Raw genomic sequence first — 26,524 nt, 5'->3', positions numbered from 1 at the left:
CCCGTCGGGTTTCCCGAACCCGAATTTTGGATTCTATTTTGGGCAAACTACACCCAAGTCACTAAACTATTAGTAAGTTTACATTTTGGTCCCTTTACTTCAAAATGTTACAAAATGACTATTGAACTATTCAAAAGTATTCATTTAAATTATTGGACTGTTAAAATCGATATTGTATAGCCTTCTTTGTTCACACCACTTGCACCAATCGAAAGTTCTTCTTCCCATTCCCGTCTATAATTCAATTTTTTTTTCATAAAACAGCTTTGAACATAACAAATCTACGAATTAAAATCTGTACAATTTTCTTTTCTGATTTTCGACACTGGCTGTTAGATCCACTTGAATCTAAGATATGTTATTATACTTATTGGTGGGTATTAATCCACCATACTAATTGTGGAATCGTTGTTTGAAGCTTACTAGCCAGATTTTTTTAAAAAAAATTAATAGTCCAGTAACTTAAATAAAAACTTTCGAATGGTTCATGGACTGTTTTGTAATTTTTTAAAGTTGAGTGACCAAAATATAAACTTATTATTAGTTTAGTGACATTGAGTGTAGTTTACCCTTCCATGTTATACCCAAAACTCATAAATTTCTTCCAATTTAAATCAGCTTAATTAATTTCGAAATCAAGTTGAAAAGCTTTTCCAGCACTATTTTTTCCGTCCACAAAACTCGAACTAAAAATTTTCATAAGAAGTATAAATATAAATATAAATATATTCTAACACAATATATACTAAATTTGTCACATTTTAATTTTTAATGATGAATTTTCTTTTTCGTTTTTACCTTTTATTCTTTAAAATTAAATATGGGATAAACAAAATGACGTAATTTATATATATATTAAAAGTATATATATTATAAAAAAAATTTCAATGAAGTAATTTTTAAATATATATTTGTAAATTTTATTTATGTGCGACTACTATGATGTTTTTTATTTATTGGGATAGAGAAAGTATTTAACTTTTGGATCATATTTTCAGACGATATGAATATTCGTTAAATTTTATTTAATAAATTAAATAAATATAAATTATCTTAACCATAACAAAAGATGTGAATAGAGAGTTAGTTTGAGAGATATTTACATAGAGATTTGAGATGCTATTAAAGGTATCGATGGTAGTTTGAGAGTGTATTTACGTAGAAATTTAGTTCTAAGAATTCAGGAGTTATATAGTAGTGAATAGAGAATTGATTTTGAGCAGATTCTAAAGAAAGTAAAATATGCCGCTCATTTATTAGCTGGAATGGTGAAGGATTTCTGGGTTGGTGCCCAAATTTTCCATCCGGTTCCTTTTTGATCCTTTACCAACTAAGGATAGATAGCATGTCTGTGCTTTCGGTTCTGCTATTAACTGTTAGTTGAATAATCCATGTTCTTGTTAAAAATTAAAAACGTAAATCCAGTTTCTAAAGCTACATGTGTTTTTCATTCAACATTAATGCTACTGCAATTACTTCTAGAATTTGCTTCTTTCATTCCATTCTCTTATGGCTACTAATAAGCTCTACAAGAATAATCATAGCTATATATGCCCACTACCCATTTTCCTAGGGGCTGAAAATAAAAACTATGCAGAAATAAAAAGGCCACCAAACAACTAGGATCACAGCAACCAAAATTATTTGCAGTGATCATCTTGAGATGCAAAATTCAGCTCAACGACCTGAAATTAATAACGGATTGGTTGATATTTGGTCGTACTCTTGTAACTGAACTGAACTTCATCTTTGCCTTGTCGAGGCGTGCTCGACGAACAGCTTCTCCGATTTGGCGATCGTGATCCTTGAGAAACTGATCGGTGTTGCTTGATGATGGAACTGATAGTGGACCCGAATAGTGAAGTTGTTACCCTTTGATCCATAACCAAGCTGGAAAAGCAAACATCATTCAGAAGCATGTATCAGGTGCTTGAAATCGATAGATGTTAATTGCAATGCAAGCAACCGAAAACCGGAATAAACGAAATAGAAGAACCATAAATACCCTTAGGCCATGTTTGGTTTGGCATAGCCATTACAACCCTATTTCGTGGGCCAACCCTAAACACCTGTTTGGTTCAATGGAATGTCTTATTACGGGTTTATTCCATTACGGGCCTATGCAATAAAATTATTTAATTTCTACTCTGTTTCCTCACCACCGATTACTGATTCGGTGTTTAAGGAGACATCACCACAAAAACGCTCCCCACTTTACCCTCTCCCACTTTCTCACCTGAAAAAGCGAACGGACAATCATCTTCATCGCAGCATCAGGTAAAACATTTTCTCCCTCCGTTCCTTCTATATTTCTCTCTTCCAATTTTTCTATCCTCTTTTTCTGCTTTCTTTTTCTTTCTCTGATCAGTAGAGTTTTTCTTTTCCTTTCTTCCATTTCTTTTTCTTGGATCTATAAAATTCAATCGATTGTTGGAAAGAGCAAGAGAGGAAAATTAAATCAAAATTAAATCTCGGTTGTTTCAATTATATTTGCCTATGGGTCGAGTCGTGTCTTGATAAATTTTAGACCCGTTTGATAGGTTTGGGCCCGACTCGACCCAGAAAAATGAATCTAAAATTTTGTCCACATTCGACCCGATAAAAATACTAAAACCCGAGCCTGGCCTATGTTAAATTTTTTGATACAATTTTTTTAAAAATATAATATATTAAAAATACTAAAAATATTAAAATAAATGTTTCCCAACAAATTGAAAATAAATTAAAATATATATACTTAAATAACACTAAAATAAGTGAAATGTAACAAACAAATGTCTTTAAAATAGTAGCAAAATTAATAATAAAATAAAAGTTAAACAATATCCAAATAATAACAACAAATAGTCACAATATAATAGTGAGATAACAGTAAAACTGTGAGAAAATAGCAAGAAAACAACATTTTTTTTTCTTTTTGCAAATTCGAGTCGGGCTAGACTCGGGCAAAAAAACCTTACCCAAGGCCCGACCTATTTTCTAAAAGGGTTTTGTCTTTTTGCCCAATCTCATTTTTTAGGCCTATACTTTTGTCCAACCCTCCTATTTTTCGGTCAAACTTTCTAACTGAGCCGAGCCATGAATAGATCTAACTATAATTTGAACTAAAGTTATTTCGAGAATATCAATATCGGACCAATAAATCAAAACTTGAGTTTCATTTAATATCTATATTTTAATTCATAATCCAAATAATAAAAAAGACCCTTAATCATTATTGTTAAATAGTGAGACAAAATTGTCACTTCAAATTATCATGCTGAAACAAAAAAAAAATTAAGAAAATGTTTTAAAAAAATTAACTTTCGAAATAATTAAAAAGTTAACTATTCAGACTAACTAATATCATTCTAAAATAAAATAATAAATAAATTATAATATAATTTAGTACTTAAATTCAATTTAAATAATAAAAAATATTTAATTTTATATCGAAAAATGTACATATTAGTCCATGTACCGACTTCTTTTTATATAAATTTGAGCAACACCACAATCTAAACTCGAGTCGTGTTAGATACAAACAGTTTTTTCATATATTTAGAAGATTAAACGCATATACCTATATGTTGTATACAAATGTTAGATACGAATACTTTTAAAAATAAAAATAAAAAATCTGAACAACAATAACTATGATCTCATCTGCAAATCTAATAACTATTACTTTGTTATTCACTTTTTGTCCTATGCCTAAAATGATTACACATGTAGTTTTGTGTCATTTTGGCATTGAAGATGATCTTTGGAAATCTTCCTTTTGAAGTTTAGAGATTGTCGATGCCGAAACGGAAGAAGACGGCCTAAGTAACGGTGTACCAACCCGGCTCGAATTTTCGTTAGCAAATGCCGGGGAAGGAGTGGATGTAACGTTTGGTGGCGGTTGCAACTCTACCTCATTGTATGTGTCCTTGTCATCTTCGTGAATATCGATCAACTGGTGGTCATCTTCCTCGAGTGACATTACCGTGCTAGTTTCCGTATGTATGGTTGAATCATCGGTGAAACGTCCGAGCCTCCTCTTTCTCCTTGCTGCTTTGCCCCATCCATGGATTGTATCCCGTATCCTTTGCGGAATTAGCGCTGCCTTGTAGTTCGTTCCCATCTAAAACAATCGAAACCGTTCATAAATAGAGATCAAAGGCATAAACGAAACCGTTTAGATGTTTTTCTCCGTTGAAACGATTCGATTCGGATATTGAGGTAGCCTATAATATCGACAAATTTACTACGAAAGCCTATTTGCAGTTAACCATGGTAGATACGAGGATATGATCTTTCAAAGATTCTCAAAGAAACTTTAAAAAGTAAAAATAACCGATTACATACTCTCTACTAAAAAAATTAGGTAAATTAGCCCTTGTATCCATTTCTACTGATTAAAACTGATCCCTCTACATCAACATGAGGTACATGTGGCACAGCATATGTTACTATTTGGTTATTCCGTCAATCACACTAGTTTTTAAGAGTACAAATGGATGAAATTTTTAATAGAAATGACCAGTTTACTCTTTTGATTTAACAAACCGGGATTAATTTGCCCATTTTTTAATAGAGAGAGCAAAATGCAATCTGACTCCTAAAACAAGAGCCTCCATGGTATTTTTACCAAAAAAATCCTAGTGGGATGCATACTTATATCCGAAACTCGTACCCGAGTTTGAATTTGCTTTGATTCTTTTCCTCGAGCGAAAGGGATGTAAACAAGCAAATATAATACCTGAGTGGCCAAAGCATAGAGTGGAAGAGTGATGTAGCTACAAATAAATTGCCCAGCAAACCTATTGAGTTAAAGGACAATCAAGTAAGGACACATGACCGATGAAATCTGCACATTAAACTAGAGAGTCGATAAAAACACTCATACCCCAAAATAAGTCTTATGTAAACAAGCGTATGGTTACGGATGAAGCATGAATCGTAGCCGAATTGCCACTGCAAAGATATCAACAAACACTAATTAACACATGTCTATAATATCAAAGTCTCATCATCGATCGAGTCAGAGAAGAGAAGGTACCCAGAACCAAAAAAATGAAGCCAGCTCGAATGCATTCTGCAGAGAAATGAGACGAAAATATAATAGTCCGATGAAACATAAGTTGTGAGTAATACAAAATCTTTTTACTCGAATGCATTGTCGTAAACAACAACCTGGAATAGAATGAAATGTATAAGGGACAACAACCATTCCGGCTTCTTGAACCAGAAAAGTTCATCTCGAGGCCTCAGCTTTGCTCCAGTAACATAACCAGTCATGTCGGCAGTCTCTAGTGCCAAGGTTGCGATGACATGTTGTAGCTTTGCGCCCACAAGAAGAACAAGCTGCACATGAAATCTCTTCAAGTGTTAGTTTTTCAATGCATATGCAAGCACCAAACCGAACATATATTCATGTATGACACTCGTATTTTAAGTCCTAGTAAAACAGGCAGTGAATCCTGAAAATAATACCCAGCAATAAAAGGGAGAAGACTTACGGTAATGGGAAGGACTGCTATCCAGAAATACAGATTAGACCCTGTAAGAATGGAAAATAGCCAATAAATCATGAATACGGTGAGTCGATGGAACTGCCTAATAAATGAACACACACTACTCGAAACTCCTTTGTGCTTTCAACAACCAGGAAAAATGCATTGATTGGAAGGTAATAACCATGAATAACATACTCATGATAAAACATTATAATTCAATCTCAATTTTTGATGTACAATACCTTTCACGTTGAACAGCATAAACGCGACAACAAATCCCCAAAGCGGAGCACTGTAAAAGATTAAACATAAGAACTTTAGCAATCCGCAATCTAAAAATCAACTCAACCATGAAGCCCCTGATGACATCCAAGCATAGAAATGCACGAGTTACATGATCTTTTATAGTAGTTTCAAGTATGGCATATCCGAAAACAAGATACACAGTTGCCATGTAATGGCACAAACCCACAATAAAAGCAAAAACCAATAGATACAGCAACCCCGACAAGAAAAAAATAGGGGCAAATTATACTAGTAGTCACCCAACTATTGGTAAGTTTTTTTTTTGTCACCTAACTACGAAAAGTTACAAAATGGTCACTCAACTATTCAATTTTGTCTTTTTTGGTCACCAGCTGTTAAATGGCAATAGAAAATTGATGTGATAGGTTTTAAAACTAGCATAATGGCAACTTTAACTCTCAACATTTATACATTGTGTCAACTTAAGTCTTTATTCTAAAAAAATTAACTCTCAACATCTACGCATGGTGTAATCTAGTCCTTTTTGCAATTTTGTATTTTCATTTTTTCTCATCCTTTTAAAATTAAAGAAAAGCAAAACTACAGAAAAAGACCAAATTATACAATGTGTAAATGTTGAGGGTGAAATTTTTCAGAATCAAAACTAAATCGACACAATGTATAGATATTGAAGTAAAAGTTACTATTATACCAATTTTAAAAGCTCCCAAGTTATCTTTCTATTAGCCGTTTAACAACAGGTGACCAAAAAGACAACCGAATACTTGGGGGACCATTTTGTAACTTTTCATAATTGAGTGATCAAAAAGAAACTTACCAATAGTTAGGTGGCTGCCACTGTAATTTACCCTAAAACTAGATAAGGGTGATAAAGCAGCTAGAATTTTCACTTTGGCACTGGTCATTTGATGTTTCAATCCATTTCACAGTTAAAAGGAAACGAGTTACTCCATAGTCCATAGGAACAAACAGGGGCTTTTGGCACAATATGACCAAGAAACAATAAGAAAGTTCCTTATGAGAACATTACTTGCCTAACACCAACAATCCGTTGAAATTCTTCCTCCATAGAACGAATCATATAGCCATGAAAATCGTACTTCGACATCAGGTTGTGATTCTGCCATGAACACAATAAAAAAAACAAAAGGTGCAAGGGATGAACAGATATTCGTTGTACAATGGACAAAGAAATAATAATAACTTCGTAATTACAAGGAAAATCTGATTGTTACCATGATGAAGCCCTTGCGGAGAGTCAAATAGTCAGCACGAACCACTGAATATCCAAATTGCTGGAAGAAACATTTCTGCCAGTTGAAAATAAGAACAGCAAGCAATTATGTAAATAATAAACAATTCAAAATGAGTGAAATAAATGAACCCGATTTTCAAAGTATACAAGTCGAGAATGGTGCCTACCACCCAAATAAAAAGACTGTTTTTGGTCAAGTTGTTCGACTCGCGGTTTACGACAAAAGCTGTTTGTCTTCGCATTATCAACTCTCTTGCTTTTGCTGAAGCAAGTAAATTCCAATCATCATTAAATATCTTTAAAACAAATCCTATAGTTAAAACATCCTATTCACTCAGGCTCAGTCTAAGTGTTGGATACTGGCATGTGACTAATACGGTCCTTAGAGGATCAAAGAATGTATCAAACACGGGTATTATCTAAACCAGCCAATAATATACCATTGAACTTACCATTTAATATATCATGTCGATCCATATGAGCTTCATCCTCCCATGCCCTCCAACTATGAATCTATCAAATAGTTTATATCAAAATGTAAGCAAATAATCAACCTAAAACTGAAAAATTCAAGATTTCATCGTATCTATCGGACATAGATAACTGAAACAAAATTAATAGTCCGAGCAATATAACCTAAACAAAATTCAAAGGCCTAACCTTCACAATTGCAAGTAACATTGTTAAGCAACTATATGATACATGGGTGATTGCCATGACAAAAATGAAGCGATGCAACTGCTCAAGACCTTCGTATGAAACAAATGGCTCATGATCCTTAAAAACCAAATAACTTCGAGATGTTAGATCATATAGAAAAAAAAAGAGAATAAACCAAACTAAAATAGCAGAATCTGGAGTCAAATAAATGGATTAGTTACATACCTTTGCGCAGGTATTCCGGTTCATGCCATTCAACATTCTCCTAAATAAATAAAAATTGGTAGCCGTCAAAAACTTACGTTCCTTAGAAGAATCATCTTCAAGGTCTTCATCAATCTCGGACTTGGTGCATGGTGCAAAGGTACTATCGTAGAACTTCGATGGAATACAAATATTGGCTATTGTGCTTGAGGTTGCTATTAGAAGGAGTGATATAAAACCAAGCAGCATTAACTCTGAAGACACAAGTCGGACCGCAAATACAACAAGACAAAAGAAAAGGGAACTAAAGTTAGTTTATGAAAAATTTAGTGAAACCACAAATCAAGATATACCATCCGTTTCGATTAGAAATATACGAAAATACCTTCTTTCATCTTCTCCACTGCCGCAAGCAGAGGTTTCCGATTAGTTTTCCGTAACCACTGTAACAAATTTGTACAAAAAATCATATAAGATGTCAGCATAGCAAAAACTCTAAATTCCGAATTACATACTATGTTCATATCATATTTAATGAATTTGAACCTGTTCTTGCCCACATAATTTCTTGAAACTTACAAACTACCATCAACACTAGTAATCTCTTAAAAAAGTTTTCGAATTCAAATCGAAAATAAATCGAGAACATGCTAGAAATACCAAAATTTTCGAGCCAAAGGCATACATAGACGAGATGAACAACACAAATTACATTGCTTTTGTGGCAAAGAAACTACAACAAGGCTTGCCAATACATTATAATTAGCCACTTAAACACAACTACTAGCAACCAACAATACATTTACTCATCAAATTAACACAATAAATAATCAAAATTTTATTGAGAAACTAATAGATTTCTACCTAAAAACTCATAATTGCATAATCTCATTCAAAAAAAACTACAAACATGATAAAGGCAACAAAAAACCGGCTTTGCTCACCTTGCTTAACCGGTGAATCGACCGTTCAACGATCAAAGATACCACAACAAAGATTGTCAAAACAGTGGCAACTGACCATGTTGGTGTTAATGCTAATGATCTCATTTCTTTATCATTTTTCTCATCTTCCACCATTTTTGAATACAACCCTTTCAAAACCTTCCTTTCAAACCTAATCCCACCACCAAAATCATTCAAACAAGTGCTGCAACTATGTCTTAAAGTACAATAATCCTACATTAATTTAAACACACAAAAAAAACCAGCAATCTATGTCTTGACTATTATCCTGTCTCAGAAGTTTATCCCACTAAATCTTCAAAAAGAACAAACTAAATATCAACATATTATGTTCTTTTACTTCAAAGAACAATCCAAATCTCCACACACTCTTAAACTACAGCATATGAACACTTGAATCAAGAACAAGGATTTAAAAGAAGGGTACTTCTAGTTTCAACTTAAAACAACAAAAATACACTAAAAGAATAGCTTTTTTTCCCCTATTTTTAAGCTTCTGAACAATAAAATCAAGGCAGAAGCTTGATTTGAGCTATGAGACTTTGAAAAAAACACCAAAAAAGGGGTATTTGGTGGCTTTTTCTTAAATGCAATAATGGGGTTTGATCCAGGTACTGAGTAATTAAACTACTACCCTTATAAACTAAGAAAAAAACAAAACTTTTAAAGGCAAGAGTTAATATTTTCAACAGCTTTTTGCCACTCAAATGCTAAACACGGCTTTTATGTCTAAAGTTTGAACACTCTTTTGTAATAAATGTGTAATTTTTTTGCACTTCTTTTAGACACTAAAATAGATGGAAGAAAACTAGAAAAGACAAGAGGGACTTAAGTGAAAAATAGTAATATCAGATCTCTTTTTTATAGCAAAAAGAAGAGATTTGGAATAAACTTGAAAAACCCAGAGTGGAAATTACAAATTTAAAAATAAAATAAAATAAAAAACTTTTTTAAATTTCTGCACTTTAGTGAACCATAAAATTGGAGTTTCAGCTTTTGGAAATGAAAAACTTTAATGAAGAGGTTGGCAACTGGCAATGCTGATGCACATGGACCTACCCTAGGAGAGATCTCACTGTTCACTTTTATAATTTTTTTATACTTGTATATTTTAAATTTATTTATATTAAATAGAATGAATAAATATTTTACTTTTGGAAAAAGGTCCCTAAAGTATGCTCCAATTTTCAGATTGGCCCCTAAAGTTTTTTGGTCATAAGTAATCTTTTAAGTTGTATCTCGTCCCGTGTTTTGGTCCAATTAGTAATCTTGTCAAAAAACTATGTACAATGATTAGGGGTGAGCATTTGATCGAATTGAGTAAAAAAATTTCGAGTTAATCGAATTGACGAGTTATATTTTATCATATTAACTCAATTTACATTTTTTTTAATCAAGTTAAATTGAACACGTCAAATTTGATATATTTTAGAGCCTTTTCACTATTAAAACCTTCACCTTTTTATACCTAATCTACATCAATAAAATTTAAATGATTATTTCACTAAAAATTTTATATAATTATAATTTTCATCATTTTACTATGTCGAAATTTAATATTTAATTTCCCTATTTTTTTAATTTCTCTACTTTTATTTTGTATAATCTGCTCATTTTATTTTTGTAATATTATTAGTAATTCTAAATTAATAACACCGTTAATTGTCGTTTATTAAATTAATAAAATGAATTTTTTTCACGGTTATTTGATTAAACATTGAGCATATAAAAATTTAATAAATTATATTCAATTAATAATAAAATTACATTAATACTAGCAATTAACATTGTTATTGATTTAAGTATAATGGTAGCATTATAAAATTAAATGATTAAATTAAAATAAATAAAGATTTAATATAACATTTGAAATTTAAACTTGACATGGTTTTTTTCTTAATTTGGTATTTGAGGTTTTTTTCTTAATTTAAATACGTCTATATTTGTAAAAGACTAACTCAAACTCATTTTAGGCCCACACATATTATTTTTAAAAGAATATTTGTTTCATTTTATTTAATATTTTATAACTTTATAAAATTTTTATTTATTGAAAATTTTTATATAGTAATCTTAACACTATTTTAATATTTACATCAGAGTTTATTATATATTTAGTATATATTTATTTTTTTTAACGTGCTCTAAATTACATAATATATAAAAATAACACAATATAAAATATTATAAACTTAAAAATAGGTTAGGACGAACCTGGCTTGGGCCTTAAATGTTCAAGTCTGAGTTCGACCTATATTTTAATCGGGCCTAATATTTTTGCCTAAACCCTCTCAAATTTCATGCGAACCTTCGGGCCTTGACAGATAGCCCTACCCATGAACAAGTCTAACTTGAACTCACATCCTACTATATTGACAACAATATCGATGTGAATCGAACTAAGACTTAATAATAATGAAAATTTATTTTTAGTTGCCCAAATCTAATGGAAAACTTATAGTTTCTTCTTATTATTAAAGTCCTTATTTGATTATTTTAATTTAATTTTTAATTAAGACAGATATGAAGGTGTAAGCGAATGTAGCTTCACCACAAATTTCCATACGCGCATCAAGGAGCAATCATCGTCATTATTATTATTTTCTAATATCGGGTCCCACTCACATGCAATTTAAGTTTCATTAATTTTAAAAAATGATTTTCTTATTCTTTTTCTTTTTAAACAGAAAATCACCTTTCAAGCTTTTCTTTTAAGTGTTAGTACATTTATTATATTTTCCAACTATGAGTTTTATATTAAAGCTAAAACAAAGGTACCTCGCTTTTAGAAACACTGTTTCTGTATTAAAAAAAATGGGGACGCAAAATTCTGACAATGGTACTGATAGAGAGATCTTTACATTGATGGTGATCGGAATAATAAAAAAGTAAGATTCAAGGAAGCAGTCGATAGAGAAGTCACTAATATGGTTGTTGATTTTGATCAACAGTCGATTATGTCTTTTAAAGACAAACTTTTGGGGGGAGGTGTTGCCTAGAATCTCGAAGGGAGTTTCGAAAAGAATAAAAGTGATTTTGAATTAATGGAAGAGATGTGAATATGTCCATGGTTAATGGGATTCCGACAATCGCCTTCTCGGATCGTATCAAGGACATATTGTTCAAGGAGATGGAGTTGACGGTCATTCTCAAGCTGTTAGGGCGCAACATTGGCTATAACGTGCTTCACAACTGTATCTTTAATATTTGGAAACCTGCAAAATCTTTTCATTTAATGGATATCACTAATAGATATTTTTTGGTTAAGTTTCAGGACATTGACAATTATAAAAATGTCTTAATCCAGGGTCCATGGATCATATTTTGTCAATACCTTACGGTACAACCATGGACGAAATCGTTTAATCCAACACAACCTTACCCTAGTGTCACGGGCCGCAGTTCAAAGCCCGTGACCATCGCACCAAATGCATCCAATGGAGGTCTATTGCTCAGATGGGGATCATTTGGCTCACGAGAACTGGCCCGATTCAATGAGATACTAAAGAAGCCTGTTAGATTGAAGCCTGGTTGGCCCGATAGCGAAGAGATGGCAACTTAGGCTAATATGGTAACTAATCTTAGAAGATATGATATTATAATCTTAGAGATCTTAAATATGATATGGAATCTTATAAGATATTATTTTATAAGATTACATATCTTATCTAAGATATGGAATCTTAGAAGATATGATATTATATTCTTAGAGATTTGATGGTAGGTAAACTTTAATCTCGTCCGTCGATGTAATTGTATCTTGACCGTCGGTTTTGGGGGAGCTCAAGTATAAATAGAGAGCCTCCCCCTCATTTGTACTCACTCCATTCATTGTTTCATTATTCTTTGTGAATAAGAGAATAGAGAGCATTTACTCAAACACTTTGTGTGCGTCCCTTTCTGTTGTTCTTTATAAGCTTCTTTTGGCATAAGTTTGCTTCCGCTGTACGAGTTGGTGCCTTGGAGGAGTTCTTAAGGAATCCTCATTCGAGCAAAGGCTGACTTGGGCGAGTTTGGACGAGCGAATCGCCTAAGGCCGCACGGATCGAGAGACGAAAGGTCCAGCCCCGTGACACTAGTGTGGTGATGGCCTGGATTCGACTGTCGGGTCTTCCGGGTTACTTGTACAAAAGACAAATCATTGAAGCTATTGGAGGTTTAATCGGGAAAGTCGTCAAATTAGATTTACAAACTGATAACAAAACCAGAGGATGGTTTAACAGAATCAGATGATGGTTTACCTGCTTGACAGTGTTCCTCAATCTTGATAAACCACTAGTCTCTTAGGTTTTGGTTGATGGCGCCGTGCAATGGGTTGAATATGAGGCACTCCGGATGGTTTGTTTCAGTTGCGGAGAATATGGACATGTTAAGGAGTTGTGCCCGTCGGTGAGGGTAAATCCAGCTTTGGGGAGATTTGTGGCTGCGGCGGTGGTGTCCTCCGGTGAAGACGTCGGAGAGGGTAGGGAGGGGAAAAAAGTTGACTACGGGCCGTGGATGTTGGTCGAGAGGAAATCACGGCGTGGTTAATTGGATTCTCGGGCTGACGGGGTACAAAATTGGGAAAGGGAACATTGGGGTTTAGGTTTTCGCCATTGATTACAGAAGATGTCTCAGGTGGCGGCTTAGGAGGGTCTGATAGGGTTTTTTGGGGAGAAGGATGATAGTCGTATGGCTGTGGGTATGAGAAGTAATGGAGCTAAGGTTAATACTAAAGGGGTTTTGGGTAGAGTTAGTACTAAAGGGGTTTTGGGTCATGTTGCTGAAGTGGACTGTGGGGCTGAGGCAGGCTTTAGGCCTTCGGTTGGACCTATCTTGGGCTCATGTTCTAGCGGACTAGGAAATATTAAGACAAGCCAAATTGAGGGGGTATTAGTTTTAAAATGTTGGGGAAAAAGCCTATAGGGTCAGATGGGTTTCCCCAAAAGGATAAAGACCTGATAAATAAATTTTCCATTTCTAAATCTAGTTCTCTCCTTCTGTTTGCAGGTTTAGTGCAAATAAAGATGGGTTATGGACGGATAAGTGGGCCGTCGAATGAGAAGCTTGGTGGGCCAAGAGAGGAAAGGCCTGGGTAGGCTGGTCATTTAGCGTCTGATAGGTTAACTCCTAGTGGACTGGACAGCACGTTTGTGAATGGACAAAATATTGTTTTGGATAAACAATACTTTGGTGGGATGTCTTCTAATGATTTATCAGAAAAGGAACTTGCGGAAGTGCAATCGGTTTCTTTAGGAAATGAGGGAAATAAATTGATTCTCAATAATCCCATGTTCGAAAGCCCTAGTAAAACTATGGTTAAATTATATACCAATCTTTTAGACCCAAATCACCATTCGGCTGTTATTATTAATGAAAATAATGTTCAAAATCGCTCAAAGGTAATAAGAAAAATATTTTGGTCAATACTAATAAATCTTTTCCTATTTTCAGAGGGCATGGTTCTGAGAATAAAGTTGGCAATAATCATGGTAGAGCTTCTCTTAATCGAACGTTCAAAGAAAAATGAAGAAGATAAAAAAAAACGTTGGAATTTCTCGAATTCCTTTGACAGAAGCTATAAGCTCCATGGCTAATCTCATCAATTCGCAAGTTGGGCTTGGAGCTGATGAAACTGGTGATAGTGCTGATGGACAGATTGGTGGCATTGGTTCCACATCTGCATAATATAGTGGTATTTTTAATTTTGTTATTTTTAATTTTTATTTTAAATATGAATTTTACTATTTTTTACTGGAATTGTCAAGGTTGTGCTAGTTTGAAATTTCCTCTGGTTTTTTAGGAGTATAATAGGGAGCATAAGTCTGATTTGGTTAGCCTTTTAGAAACAATGGTAAGTGGTGTCAAAGCTAATTCTGTTATTGCTAAACTCGATTTTAATTTTTTGCACCGCGTGGAGGCTGTAGGTTTATTTAGTGGAATTTGGATAGGATGAAAATATACTATTTCTGTGGATATTTTGGGTAATCATTCCCAATTTATTTTACTTAAAATTTCTAAAAATTCTTATCGACAACCGGTTTTGGTCACTTTTGTGTATGGTAGTCCTAATTGTCAGAAGCGGAAGTAGTTATGAGAAGCTCTTAAATATATTGTGCCGGTGGATGGGACTTTGTCGTTAGTGATTGGAGATTTTAACGCTATCCTTGCTTCTTGTAAAAAAAAGAGGAGGTCGAGTCATTGGGAAAAGATGTGTTCTCTTTAGTAAGTTTATGGATTCTATGGGGCTATATGATTTAGGGTTTAGTGGTCCAAACTTTACTTGGAGTAGAGGGAGAGTTTTTAAGAGACTGGATAGAGCGATTTGTAATGATGCTTGGAGCCTTAATTTTCCTTTTTCAAAAGTCCTGTATTTATAAAAGCTTAAATCGGATCAAAGACCCTTTAAATTAACTCTTATACCTGATGTTCAGCTTTCCTAATGAGGCCTTTTCATTTTTTGGCCAGTTGGGTTGAGCATCCGGGATTTTCGAATTTTGTTAAAAAGAATTGAGAGTTTCTGGGGGATATGTCGACTACCCATGCTTCTTTCACTAATTAAGTGAAATTATGGAGTAAGGAGATATATGGTCACATTACGCATCGGAAGAATCTTTTGAAGAAAAAGCTGGATAACATTCAAAAAGCGATTGATCGAAAAAGGTTAACTTTTTTAAATTAGGTTGAGTTAGAAATCCGAGAAAAGAAAGAGTCAGCGCTACATCATGAGAAGCTTTTATGGAGGCAAAAGGCTAGGTGTGACTGGTTAGTTTTTGGGGATCAAAATACAAGATTCTTTCATAGGCGAACTTTATAGAGAATGAAGCATAATCGTATTGTTGCCCTTAAAAATCAAGTGGGGGAATGGGTTATGGATGATGATGACTTGAAGCAGGAAGTAGTTAAGTTTTATAAAAATCTTTATGGCGATCAAACAAGAAGAAGTGGTAATCTTGGGTGTAGCACCTTCCCGTCTCTCAAGAAAAAAGAGATCTAATTTCTTAGTACGCCAGTGTCTAATGAGGAGATTAAAAAGGCCATTTTTTATATGACACCTTTAAAAGCACCTGGCAGTGATGGATTACACACTATTTTCTATCAATCAGTGGGATCTTGTTGGTCCTTCCATTATGAGTAGGTTAAATTAGATTTCTCTGGTGATAACATTGATCCAGACCTTAATAATTCACTTATTGTCCTTATACCTAAAGTGCAACATCCGGAATGTTTCTCACAGTTTTGCCCTATCAGTTTTTATTCGGTCATATACAAGCTTGTGATGAAGGTTATTGCTAATAGATTTAAAGTGGTTTTTCTGAAAATCATAGCACCTGAACAAGAAGGATTTGTCGCAAGAAGAAACATAAATGATAACATCATCATTGCACAAGAAGTCATACACTCTATGAAGAGTAAGCAAAAGAATAAAAGATGGATGACCATTAAAATTGATCTCGAAAATGCCTATGGTCGTGTTCGTTGGGATTTCATAGACACTTCTCTAAGGCTGCAGGTATTTCTAACTTTCTTCGTAATGTCATTATGTCAGCTATTTCTGGTTCAACTATGTAGGTGCGTTGAAATGGAGTGCCATCCCAGAAATTCAAGCTGGCAAGAGGAGTTCGTCAAGGATGCCCACTTTCACCATACCTTTTCATTTTGTGTATGGAGTGGCTAGGGCATGGTATTCACGCGGCTATGGCAGATAGTAGATGGTCACCTATCTAGCTGACTAGATCAAGTCCGTCCCTTTCTCATCTTTTTTCGCAGATGACTTGATTATTTTTGGCAAGGCTGAGGAGAAGTAGGCACGGGTTATCAAATAAGTTTTAGATACTTTTTGTAGTGTTTCGGGACATAATGTTAATCTGTAAAAGTCAAATATATTTTTCTCTAAAGGGGTGGATGAAGATATTCAAAGGCATATTAGTGGATTTTTTGGGGTTCCCAGTGGTGCAGAATATTGGTTCGTATTTAGGGATTCCCCTCTTTAATGAGAAGGTTACAAATAATACTTTGCGCTTTGTAGTTGATAAGGTGCGAAGTAAATTTTATAGTTGGGATGCTAGACAACTCTCTCTTGCAGGTAGAATTACTTTAGCTCAAGCGATCTTGCTTTCAATTCCAAGCTACTTTATGCAATCGATGATGATTCCGAAAAGTTTGTGTGAGGAGATCGAAGTTATGATTAGAAAATTCATTTGGGAATCAACTAGTGGTAATAAAAAAATTACTTTGGTAAGTTGGGATTCGATATGCCAACCTAAATCGCATGGTGGTCTTGGTATAAGGTCTTTATGTGATCACAATACTTCTTTCATGATGAAGTTGAGATTTAAATTAGTTACTGATTATTCTTCTTTATGGGTTAATGTGCTTCGATCTAAGTATGGGGTTCAATGTGGATTACCTGAATCTTTATTGAGGGGACGATGTTCTTTTTTGTGGAGATCTTTATCGAATATTTGGCCGCTCATACGTGAGAATCTACTCTGGTCAGTTGGAGATAGACGCAATATTAACTGTTGGAAGGATACTTGGGTTCCTAATGTTGGGCCTGTTGGATCGCTGGCACCCCTACGGCGCAGCGGAAAAATTTAATAATCGACGACCCTAACCACGGATCCATGTGCGAGGAACGAATCAGGGTGAAAAGGGTTACAAAATTACCTAATGTTTATTCTGAGTAGACAGTAACTTCTCAACAATGTGTAGTCTGATCTACAATCGAACAAAGCCGCAATCTATCGAGACTCCGACCTCTACGCAATCCACCCAGTTGACTACGAACGGAAGAAATCCCAAAACGGTTTTGAAAGTAATTTTTCTTTGACGACTGCTAGACCAAAAACAAAGAAAAACGGGATTCTTATATCCTATTATTTTAGGTTTTTTAGGAATTAAATAAATATAATAATATTGTAAACCGAAAATTATAATTACATTAATTATAATATAATTTCGGTAAACTATATATTTATTTGAATTCATATGCTAACCAAATTTATGTCCTCATTATGCGTACAACAAACTTGTACATAATGTGTTGAAAATTTGATTACCGACTTAAATTAATTCTATAATTAATTTAATTCAAGCGAAACCCAAAAATAATACCAACTATGGTTTATTCCGTTCATTTCAACTATAGGGTGTGACCCTGTAGGTTCTTGTAACGTTAGCAATAATACTAGAACGATTCTAATATTACAAACAATGAGTGGCATCTAGCAATGCATCATTGCTATCTAAGTCACAGGAAATCATGATTCGACATAACCTTTTATGCAATAATCCTTAAGTCCTTTATCTCTGGATTGGACACAAGTCATGGAATAGTCACACTTGTATAGTTCATTTCATGTTCCTTGATACCTTAAGTAGACTTCAATATACAAATAAGTATGACATCTCATATCAACTTATTTGAGCATGGCCATGCATTTCTAGTCTCACTTAATCAAGTGGCCCAATATATTACTCCCATTATGTAGGAGGGACTTATTCTATATCGACCAACCATATCCCTCTACATCGATTGTGGTATATCCAACATCAGCCTTTATAGAACAACCAGTTACGGTGTACGTTTGACTGTATCAAAATATACTACTCACGATGTTGGGATTATGATGATCTCAAGTTTGAGGATCATATACATATTAATCACTATGAGTAATGTCGTGACAATTACATAATAATCCAGGAAACATACTCATAATGGGTCAATCCAATATGTTGTTCTCTAACACACATATTCATGCATCGATTCTGACATTCCATATCAATGATAACTCTTTATCATCAATCAAATACATGTTAGTCTTAATGCATTATCGTTTTCCTATCTAACAATAATACTTGACTAAGGAATTTTTAAAAATAATCATATTATTCTTAGGATATTATTATAAAACAGTTTATTTATACACACAGAAAAGAAACTGAAATAATAATGGTAACACCTTATATTAATAAACATGATAAATCAAGTATGTTATTACAACCATCCCATGATTGATCTTTGGGCATACTCTAACAGGGCCGTTTTACAAAAAGATAGCTTGCAATTCTAGCTTAGATATGGATTGTTCCCTTAGTGATATGGTCACAAAAAATGGGGATTGGAATTTAGATTTCTTCTGTCTTTGGTTATCTGAAAATATCATTTATCAGATTGTAGGGATTCTGCCACCTCAACCAAATTCTGGCATGGATAGAATTATTTAAGGGGAGTACGTCTGGCGTTTTCTCAATTAAAAGTGCGTATAAGAAACTACGGGAAGACTCATGGAATGCGAAAGAGAATGTTTGGAAATTACCATGGAAATATCAGGGACTACAAAAGGTTATAGTGTTCATTTGGCTTGTTATTAAGCACTGTTTGCTCATAAATGTTGAAAGAATAAGAAGAGGATTGGGTTCAGATGCTGCTTGTGGTACATGTGGCCATAATTATGAGAGTGTCCTTCATGTTCTAGGGATTGCACAACGGAAAGGGATATTTAGATGTAGCTAATCCCTCCAGGTAAACAATCTATTTTTTTTGCAGGGTCTTTATACGATGAAATCAGCAAGCCGTAAACCTAATGGGTGGAGTCAATTGGGCTTGTCTATTCAGGATCATCATTTGGCGCATGTAGAAGAATCGAAACCTTTGCATATTTCAAGGTTTTTCGTAGAGTACTGATGAGGTTATCAAAGCCTCTCTAAGTTGGGCAAAGCAGTATGTTTTAGTTTCTAGTTTGCAAGGCATTAAAATTTCAAGATCGGATTTCGTTCCTGTTTCTTTGAATGGTTGGGTCTATTTGAACACAAATGGTTCTGTTAGATATGTTGATATGTTTGCCGCAGCTGGAGGGCTTCTGCAAGACCATAATGGAACTTGGATTGTTGGCTTTACAATGTATTTGGGTAATTGCGAAGTTATTGATTCGAAATTATGGGGTATTCTTGATAGGTTGCAAATTGCTTTTAATCGCGGCTTTCAAAATGTCATCATTCGAATAGACAATCTTGAAGCTGTTAACCTCATTCATGAAGGAGTTCGTGAAGGTTCTAATTATGTTTTAGTTACGAGAATACTTTTGCTTTTGAAGCTTTTGAGCCACTAGAATCTTCAACATATTACCAGAGAAGATAATAGTATTGCAACAGGATAGTCAAGCTTAGGAGAGATAGGGAACCCGGGTTGCGGTTGGTTGATAAGAATTATGTGATAAGTTTTCTTAATGTTTGATAATTGGGTTGTAATTTTTTTTCACCAAAAAAAAAAGAGTAGAGAAATTGATTGATTTCAAGTCAACCAAAAAAACATTTAATAGAATATTTTATTTAATGGCCAAAGTCTATCAGAAGTCCCTATATTACTATATAAAGTTCATTTTAGTCCCATTACTAAAAACTGCTTCATATTAATGTGCATTAAAATTTTATTAAAATGATGGCATTGTTAAAATTTACTGTTAAGTTGCTGATAATTTGGACAAAACATATCAATACTAGGGGTGTTCAAACGGTTAACCAAACCGAACTAGTATTAACCAAATTTTTTAATCCTTTAACTGTTAATCGAACCGAATTTTTTCAAAAAAATAACCAAACCGAAATTTATATATTATTGTTTTTTTAGTTAAAACAAGTATAAAAGATATAAAGAAAAGTGATAATGTTCATTGGATCGAATTAACCAAACTAAAACTGCATATAAGTTGTATTATTAATTATTAAGTTCGGTTAATTCAGTTGATTACCCGATTTCGGATCAAATTAACCGATAACCGAACTTCCAAAAAATCATTAACCGACCTTCGACTAAATTAGATCAGTTAACCAAATTAGATCAATTCAGTCAGTTAATTTAGTTTTAACCAAAATTTGAACACCCCTAAATCATATTCAATTGATTTATCTATGACCCAACCAAACTCATAAAAAAAACTCATGTATCTTTAAACTATCATGTGGCTGAAAATATACAGATTTGATGGATTTTTCAACCACGCGATAGTTTAAAAATATATGAATTTTTTTGGATGGTTGTGTTTTTTATAGATCAGGTCGAGTTATGGATAAATCAATTGAGTATAAATATATTTGTCTAAATTAACAACAATTTAACACCAATCTTTAACGGTGTCATGATTTGAATAAATATTTAATGTTTAAGGATTAACTCTAGAGTAATTTTTAGTAGAAGGACTAAAATGAATTTACATGATAGTAGAGGAGGTCCCTATAGACTTTGACATCTATTTAATTGGCTTAACTTCTTCGAAATTATAATGTAATAAAAACATTTTATTGAACTTAATATTAAAATCTTTATATTTTATATAAGATGTTTTTTTAATAGTGAAATAGGAGTAAAAATGGACCCAATTAATTTAACTAATAAAATTTTAGGCAATTACCGTAATAAAAGGAATTGTGGGTAATGTAAGTGCATTTTAAAAAGGCATAATGATTTGTTTGGTCCTCTAACTTTACCAAAAAGGTTATTTTAACCCTTTATTTATTTTTTCATCTCTTTTAGCATTTAAACTTGTATTGTTGGTCAAATCATCTAAAAATGAATGGAAAAGTTAACGCTTATTAACTTTATTGGCATGTCATACATATGGATTGTCATATGTATATCATGTAGGTAACTAATTAATTTTTAAAAAATTAAAAAATACTAAAAATATTTTTTAATAATTTTAGTAATTTTAATTTTTAAAAAATAATTTCTATAATTTCTTTATTTTTTTAAAATTTAAAAAAATTAATTAATTCCTAATGTGACATTCACATAACAATCCATGTACACATCATGTCAGCAAAATAAACAAATGTAAGTTTTTCATTCATTTCTTTTTGGTGATTTTGCAAAAAATGTAACTTTAAGGACTAAAAAAGGCCAAAAAAAGGGACTAAAATGACCTTTTTATAAAGTTAAAAGGCTAAATAAATCATTATACCTTTTAAAAATTGTAATAAAAATATACATAACAATATTCCCAATTGATATTTTTCTAGTTCAATTACAAATTTAAATCAAGGAAGAAGAAAATGTGACAGAAGATGATTGAAATAAGAAAAAGAGAGATAGTTAGGGAAAATCAATACTATTAACGAAAAGAAAATAATTTTAAATTATATATTTAAAATAGTTAATAAATTAATTTAAAAATAAATAAATTGAATTTATTTAACAAAATTTAATCAATTCAATTAAATCCTTACAAATCATACACTTCATCAATTAGATTGGACGTTGGCCATAATGTCTAGAACTATTCATAGCCCTCAAACTTATAGATAGGAGAATAATGCGCTTCAGCGCACTTGAACCCACATCTTCCTGTATTGACAATAATGCTCATACCAATTGAGTTAAGACTCAATCAACATATATATTTCTTATTTATTTACCTACGATGTGAGAACAACATAATCTAGTATATATTATTTTCATATTTATTTAGAAAATTTTAGTTTGTATGTTTTAACTTATTCATGGTATTTTTTGACACAATGTCTAGAACTAGATATAGCTCCTCTCCAATCCATAAATAGGATGATAATGTGCTTCAACGCATTCAAACACACGTCCTCCTGACAGCAATACCCATGCCAATCAAATTAATATTCAATAGACAAGTTTAATCTATTTTTAAATAGGCTAAACTTATTATCTAAATCCATTATTCAAACCTAAAATATATTCAATCAATTTTGCCTACGATATTTCTCCCTATAATTTAATTCCCATCCTTTTAAAAACTCATTTAAAAATTTGTCATTAATAAGTTGCGGAATAAGTCCATATATTTTTAAAATTTTAAATATGGCTATTTGTCACTTATTATGCGTATTATAGATATAGCTCATGTTTTTCAATTCGATCATTTTTTTTTTGAATAATCAAACTGGGCTATTATAAATCAAACCAAAGAAATACCCAATATGTTTGGGTTATGTTCCTACGGATTACAACCAAAACAAAAGCAGAAATGGGCTGCAAAGTATGCCCGAAAAAGACATATCCTAAAAGCAAAACGGAAGATGAAAAAAACAAAAGTAATAAATAAAAGAATAATAAATAAAACCCAGTCAAATCTAACAGCTGGACGCAATTAAATCCCACTTTTCCATACTGAATCGTCACATCTGTTCTGAGGATAACAGTTTCCCAAAAGACTTTCTTCCATCTGTTATCATTTTCAAATCTCTTTTCTTTTGAAAACCCTTCAATCCGGGTTCCTTGCCCATTCCTCCTGCAGAAGTTCTTCATTGCAGATCCTCTCGGTTCCGACCAGGTTCTTCTCTTCCCCCTTTTCTAATGTTCCTTTTGCTAGTTTATGGGCTTGATAGTTTTCTGGTTTTTGAATAAACTGAAAAATTATTTCTTGAAATCGAGAACTATGCTTCTGAATATCTCTGATGACTGCTCCAATAATCGACTTGTCCATACCTTTTGCTTGACATTTCTTTATGACCGTCTTCGAATCTCCCATAATTGTAACTGATCAGAGACCCATTGCCAAGCCTAACTTTACTGCTTGTAGGCATGCATATGCTTCTGCAAGAAACGGAGATGAAATATTGGAGTGGAGGGTTGTTTTCAAGGCTCTTAACTCTCTTCGCCAGTCTCGTACAATAACTCCCGACGCCGATCTATACCTGTTAGTATCAAAAGCTGCATCAAAGTGTATTGTGTCCTGTGTTCTCGCTTCTCAATGTCTCTGAACTTCAATAGTCTTCAAGGTACGTTTTTCCATTCCCACTGTTTCAATCTCAGCTAAATAAGCCTTTATCCTGTGAACAAGATCCATTCCTGATACAATCTTCCTCTCATGCACCAATTGATTTCGTGAGTTCCATATTGCCCATAAGGCGCAACAAAACACCTTACACTGCTCATTGGTTCCTTTTTCGAAGACCCAAGTAAGCCATGTTCTAGTATTCTGATCTATGTATGGTGTAACCCAAGTCATACTAATGTTTTGCCAAACTTCATTGCTTTTAGGACACTGCAAAAATACGTGGAGACTGTTTTCTTCCCCTGAACCACATCGAGGACATCTCACGCTTGTGGTTAAACGTTTGCAACGTAGATTGACTAATGTAGGAATGTAGTTCCAAGAAATCCTCCAGAGCAAGAGAAGAATTTTTTATGGAAGTTGTAATTGCCATAATTTTCAGTAGAAATATTTGAATTCGGTCTGTACTAAATTATTAGGGTCCAGATTAGCATCTTGTAATAATTTGTAAGAACTCCGTACTGAGAATTCTCTAGACGGTTCACCTTTCCAAACGAGCAAATCTTCACTATCTGTAGTTGCAAGTGGGATCTGTAATATTCTTTGCGCAATGGCCAGTTGAAAGGTATGAGTAACAACCTCCACTTTCCACGTCTTATGTATTCCATCAATTAGATCTGATACATTTTCCAGCTCTCCATTTTGATGACTGTTCTGCCATATACTAGGTTCAATCCCCGGGATCCACCGGTCATTCCAAATAGAAATTTTGTTTCCTTTCCCAACTCTCCAACACAGGCCTTGAGTGAGAAGTCCCTTTGCAGCCCAAATACTCTTCCAGGTAAGGGAAGGTAAATTCCCCAACTCTGCACTTAGAAAATTCGAATTTGGATAATACTTTGCTCAAAGAACCCTGGCTAAAAGTGAATTCGAATAATTAAAAAGACGCCACCCCTGTTTGGCAAGCATTGCAATATTGAATTGCAATATTGAATTGACTCAGATTACGAAAGCCTAAACATCCATTCTCTTTTAAACTGCACAAATGTAACACCCCTTACTCGAGACCGTTTTCGGAGTCGAGCACGAGTCATTTCTTAGCTTATCTTACCAATTCGGAGCATAAAAATTAGTTTTGAAAATTTATTTTATTATTCGCATTAAATTTGTCCAATCGCGCAGCAGTTATTAAATTAATTATAACTTGAGTTACAGAATTTGAAATTTAATTCCGTAAATTTTCTTTGAAACTACTCATATATCTACTCATCATAAAATTTTTAGAATTTATGGTTCAGTAAATTAGTACAATTTATTAGTTAAAGTTTTCTCTATTTTACCACCTGTTTGTCCTGACCTCTAGTCACTAAAAATAAGTTTTCTCACTGTAGGATTTTCATATGAAGTTCTTACTTGTTTTTACAGAAAATAGACTCATTAAGAAATCTAAGTATGTAAATTTCTAACTCATAATCATTTTTGTACAATTTGTAATTATTTTCTAAACTTAGAACAGGTGACTTCAAAAACAGTTCTGACCTTATCTTACTAAAATTCACATATTTTAAAATATAAAGTTCCTTTTTCTACACTGTTATTTTTTCATAAAAATAGATTCAACAAGTTTTAATTTCATATATTATTCACCCTCTAATTCATTTTATACTATCTTGGGTGATTTCTTAAATTCACGTCACAGTGCTGCCTGTATTCTGTTTCTTTGTAAAATTTTATCTTTTCATGATTTCTATGCATAATTTATCACTTAATTTTTCTTAACAACAAACTTTCATCCTTAATCATTTTAGTAACCATACATTATCAAATACTTACACATCACTCATTAGCAAAATCATCATTACAAACATACAAAATAACTAAATCCCTATACATGCCATAAATCAAACGTGTGTTGATATAAAATACTGAGCAGTTGTAGTTGATAGTGTGGACGATCTCCGACTTCTTTAGGATCCTTGAAGTAGCTTTGCAATACTATAAGAGAAAGAGAAATAAAAGAAGTAAGCATAAAGCTTAGTAAGTGTACTAGCAAATAAATAACAATATTTAACTTAAATAATTAAACTTATTGTCTATATCTCTAGTTTACTCTTTAGTTAATCTCATACTAGTTCTCTTACTTGTTTACGTAGAATACTTGTGTGCATAACTTACTCAATCATTGCTGCATCGTTGAACATCAATTGATAGTATAATAAGTTCTTAAGTCTTACAACTTACCTGAGCTTGCCATTTTTGTTTTAAACTAAATTTTCATGAACATGATTCGTTTACAAGCCTGTTGAGCTACATTGGAATAATAAGGATACTTGGGTCTCTTCTGATAATAACATGCCAAAGCCATGTCCCAGACATGGTCTTACATGGGATGTTCTCGTGATGGTGTCCATGCCATGTCCCAGACATGTTCTTACAGGGGACCTCTCATCTCGGTGCCAACGCCATTTCCCAGACATGGTCTTACACGGGACCTCTCATCTCGGTGTCAATGCAATGTCCCAGACATTGTCTTACACGGGACCTCTCATCTCGGTGCCAGTGCAATGTCCCAGACATTGTCTTACATGGGATCTCTTTACCCAAATGTCCTGACATTCGTATCTAGTACTATTCTTATGTATCAACGGGACTTTTTAATTTTAATTCTCTATCATTTCATGCTTAGATCATCATCAAATAAATTTATAAAATAAATTAATAGTTGCTGGAAAATAACAGCATTGATAATAAATATTGAAATATTGCATTTATTTACCGTAAATTTACCTCTGTACCAATTATAGCTAAATTCACCAACTTAGTCTTCAACTTTATTTTTTCCTTTGTCTAACCTCGAGTTTCGTACTTCTTGATTTAAAATAGTAAATTTAACTTATTTAATAATCACATTCATTAAAACGGCACTCGACTCTAACTTTTTCAAAATTATAATTTTACCCCTAAATT

The 26,524-nt window shown here is 33.2% G+C and overlaps 1 protein-coding gene and 1 long non-coding RNA gene across 2 annotated transcripts; one reads left to right on the top strand and one right to left on the bottom strand.

Annotated features, from left to right (window-relative positions):
• Positions 1 to 3,516: 3,516 nt before the first annotated feature.
• Positions 3,517 to 9,881, bottom strand: LOC107920430 (MLO-like protein 11). Its single transcript, XM_016850154.2, has 15 exons — positions 8,811 to 9,881; positions 8,252 to 8,309; positions 7,888 to 8,120; positions 7,663 to 7,779; positions 7,455 to 7,515; positions 7,170 to 7,264; positions 6,983 to 7,057; positions 6,782 to 6,867; positions 5,723 to 5,772; positions 5,484 to 5,524; positions 5,158 to 5,328; positions 5,024 to 5,059; positions 4,871 to 4,938; positions 4,724 to 4,784; positions 3,517 to 4,105 (listed from the first exon to the last, which is right to left on the bottom strand). The coding sequence occupies exons 1-15, from the start codon at positions 8,943 to 8,945 to the stop codon at positions 3,722 to 3,724; spliced, it is 1,671 nt and encodes a 556-aa protein (XP_016705643.1). The 5' UTR covers positions 8,946 to 9,881; the 3' UTR covers positions 3,517 to 3,721.
• A 13,041-nt stretch (positions 9,882 to 22,922) lies between these two features.
• LOC107920324 (uncharacterized) lies at positions 22,923 to 26,236 on the top strand. Its single transcript, XR_001690561.2, has 4 exons — positions 22,923 to 23,113; positions 23,363 to 23,741; positions 23,824 to 24,182; positions 24,286 to 26,236. It is a non-coding gene; the product is annotated as an uncharacterized lncRNA (long non-coding RNA).
• The last annotated feature ends 288 nt before the right edge of the window (positions 26,237 to 26,524 follow it).

This window comes from Gossypium hirsutum, chromosome D08 (assembly GCF_007990345.1).
Source record: "Gossypium hirsutum isolate 1008001.06 chromosome D08, Gossypium_hirsutum_v2.1, whole genome shotgun sequence".
Classification (NCBI taxonomy): Eukaryota; Viridiplantae; Streptophyta; class Magnoliopsida; order Malvales; family Malvaceae; genus Gossypium; species Gossypium hirsutum.
Note: the sequence above shows the minus strand (reverse complement) of the source record. Positions and strands in the feature narration are given on the sequence as shown.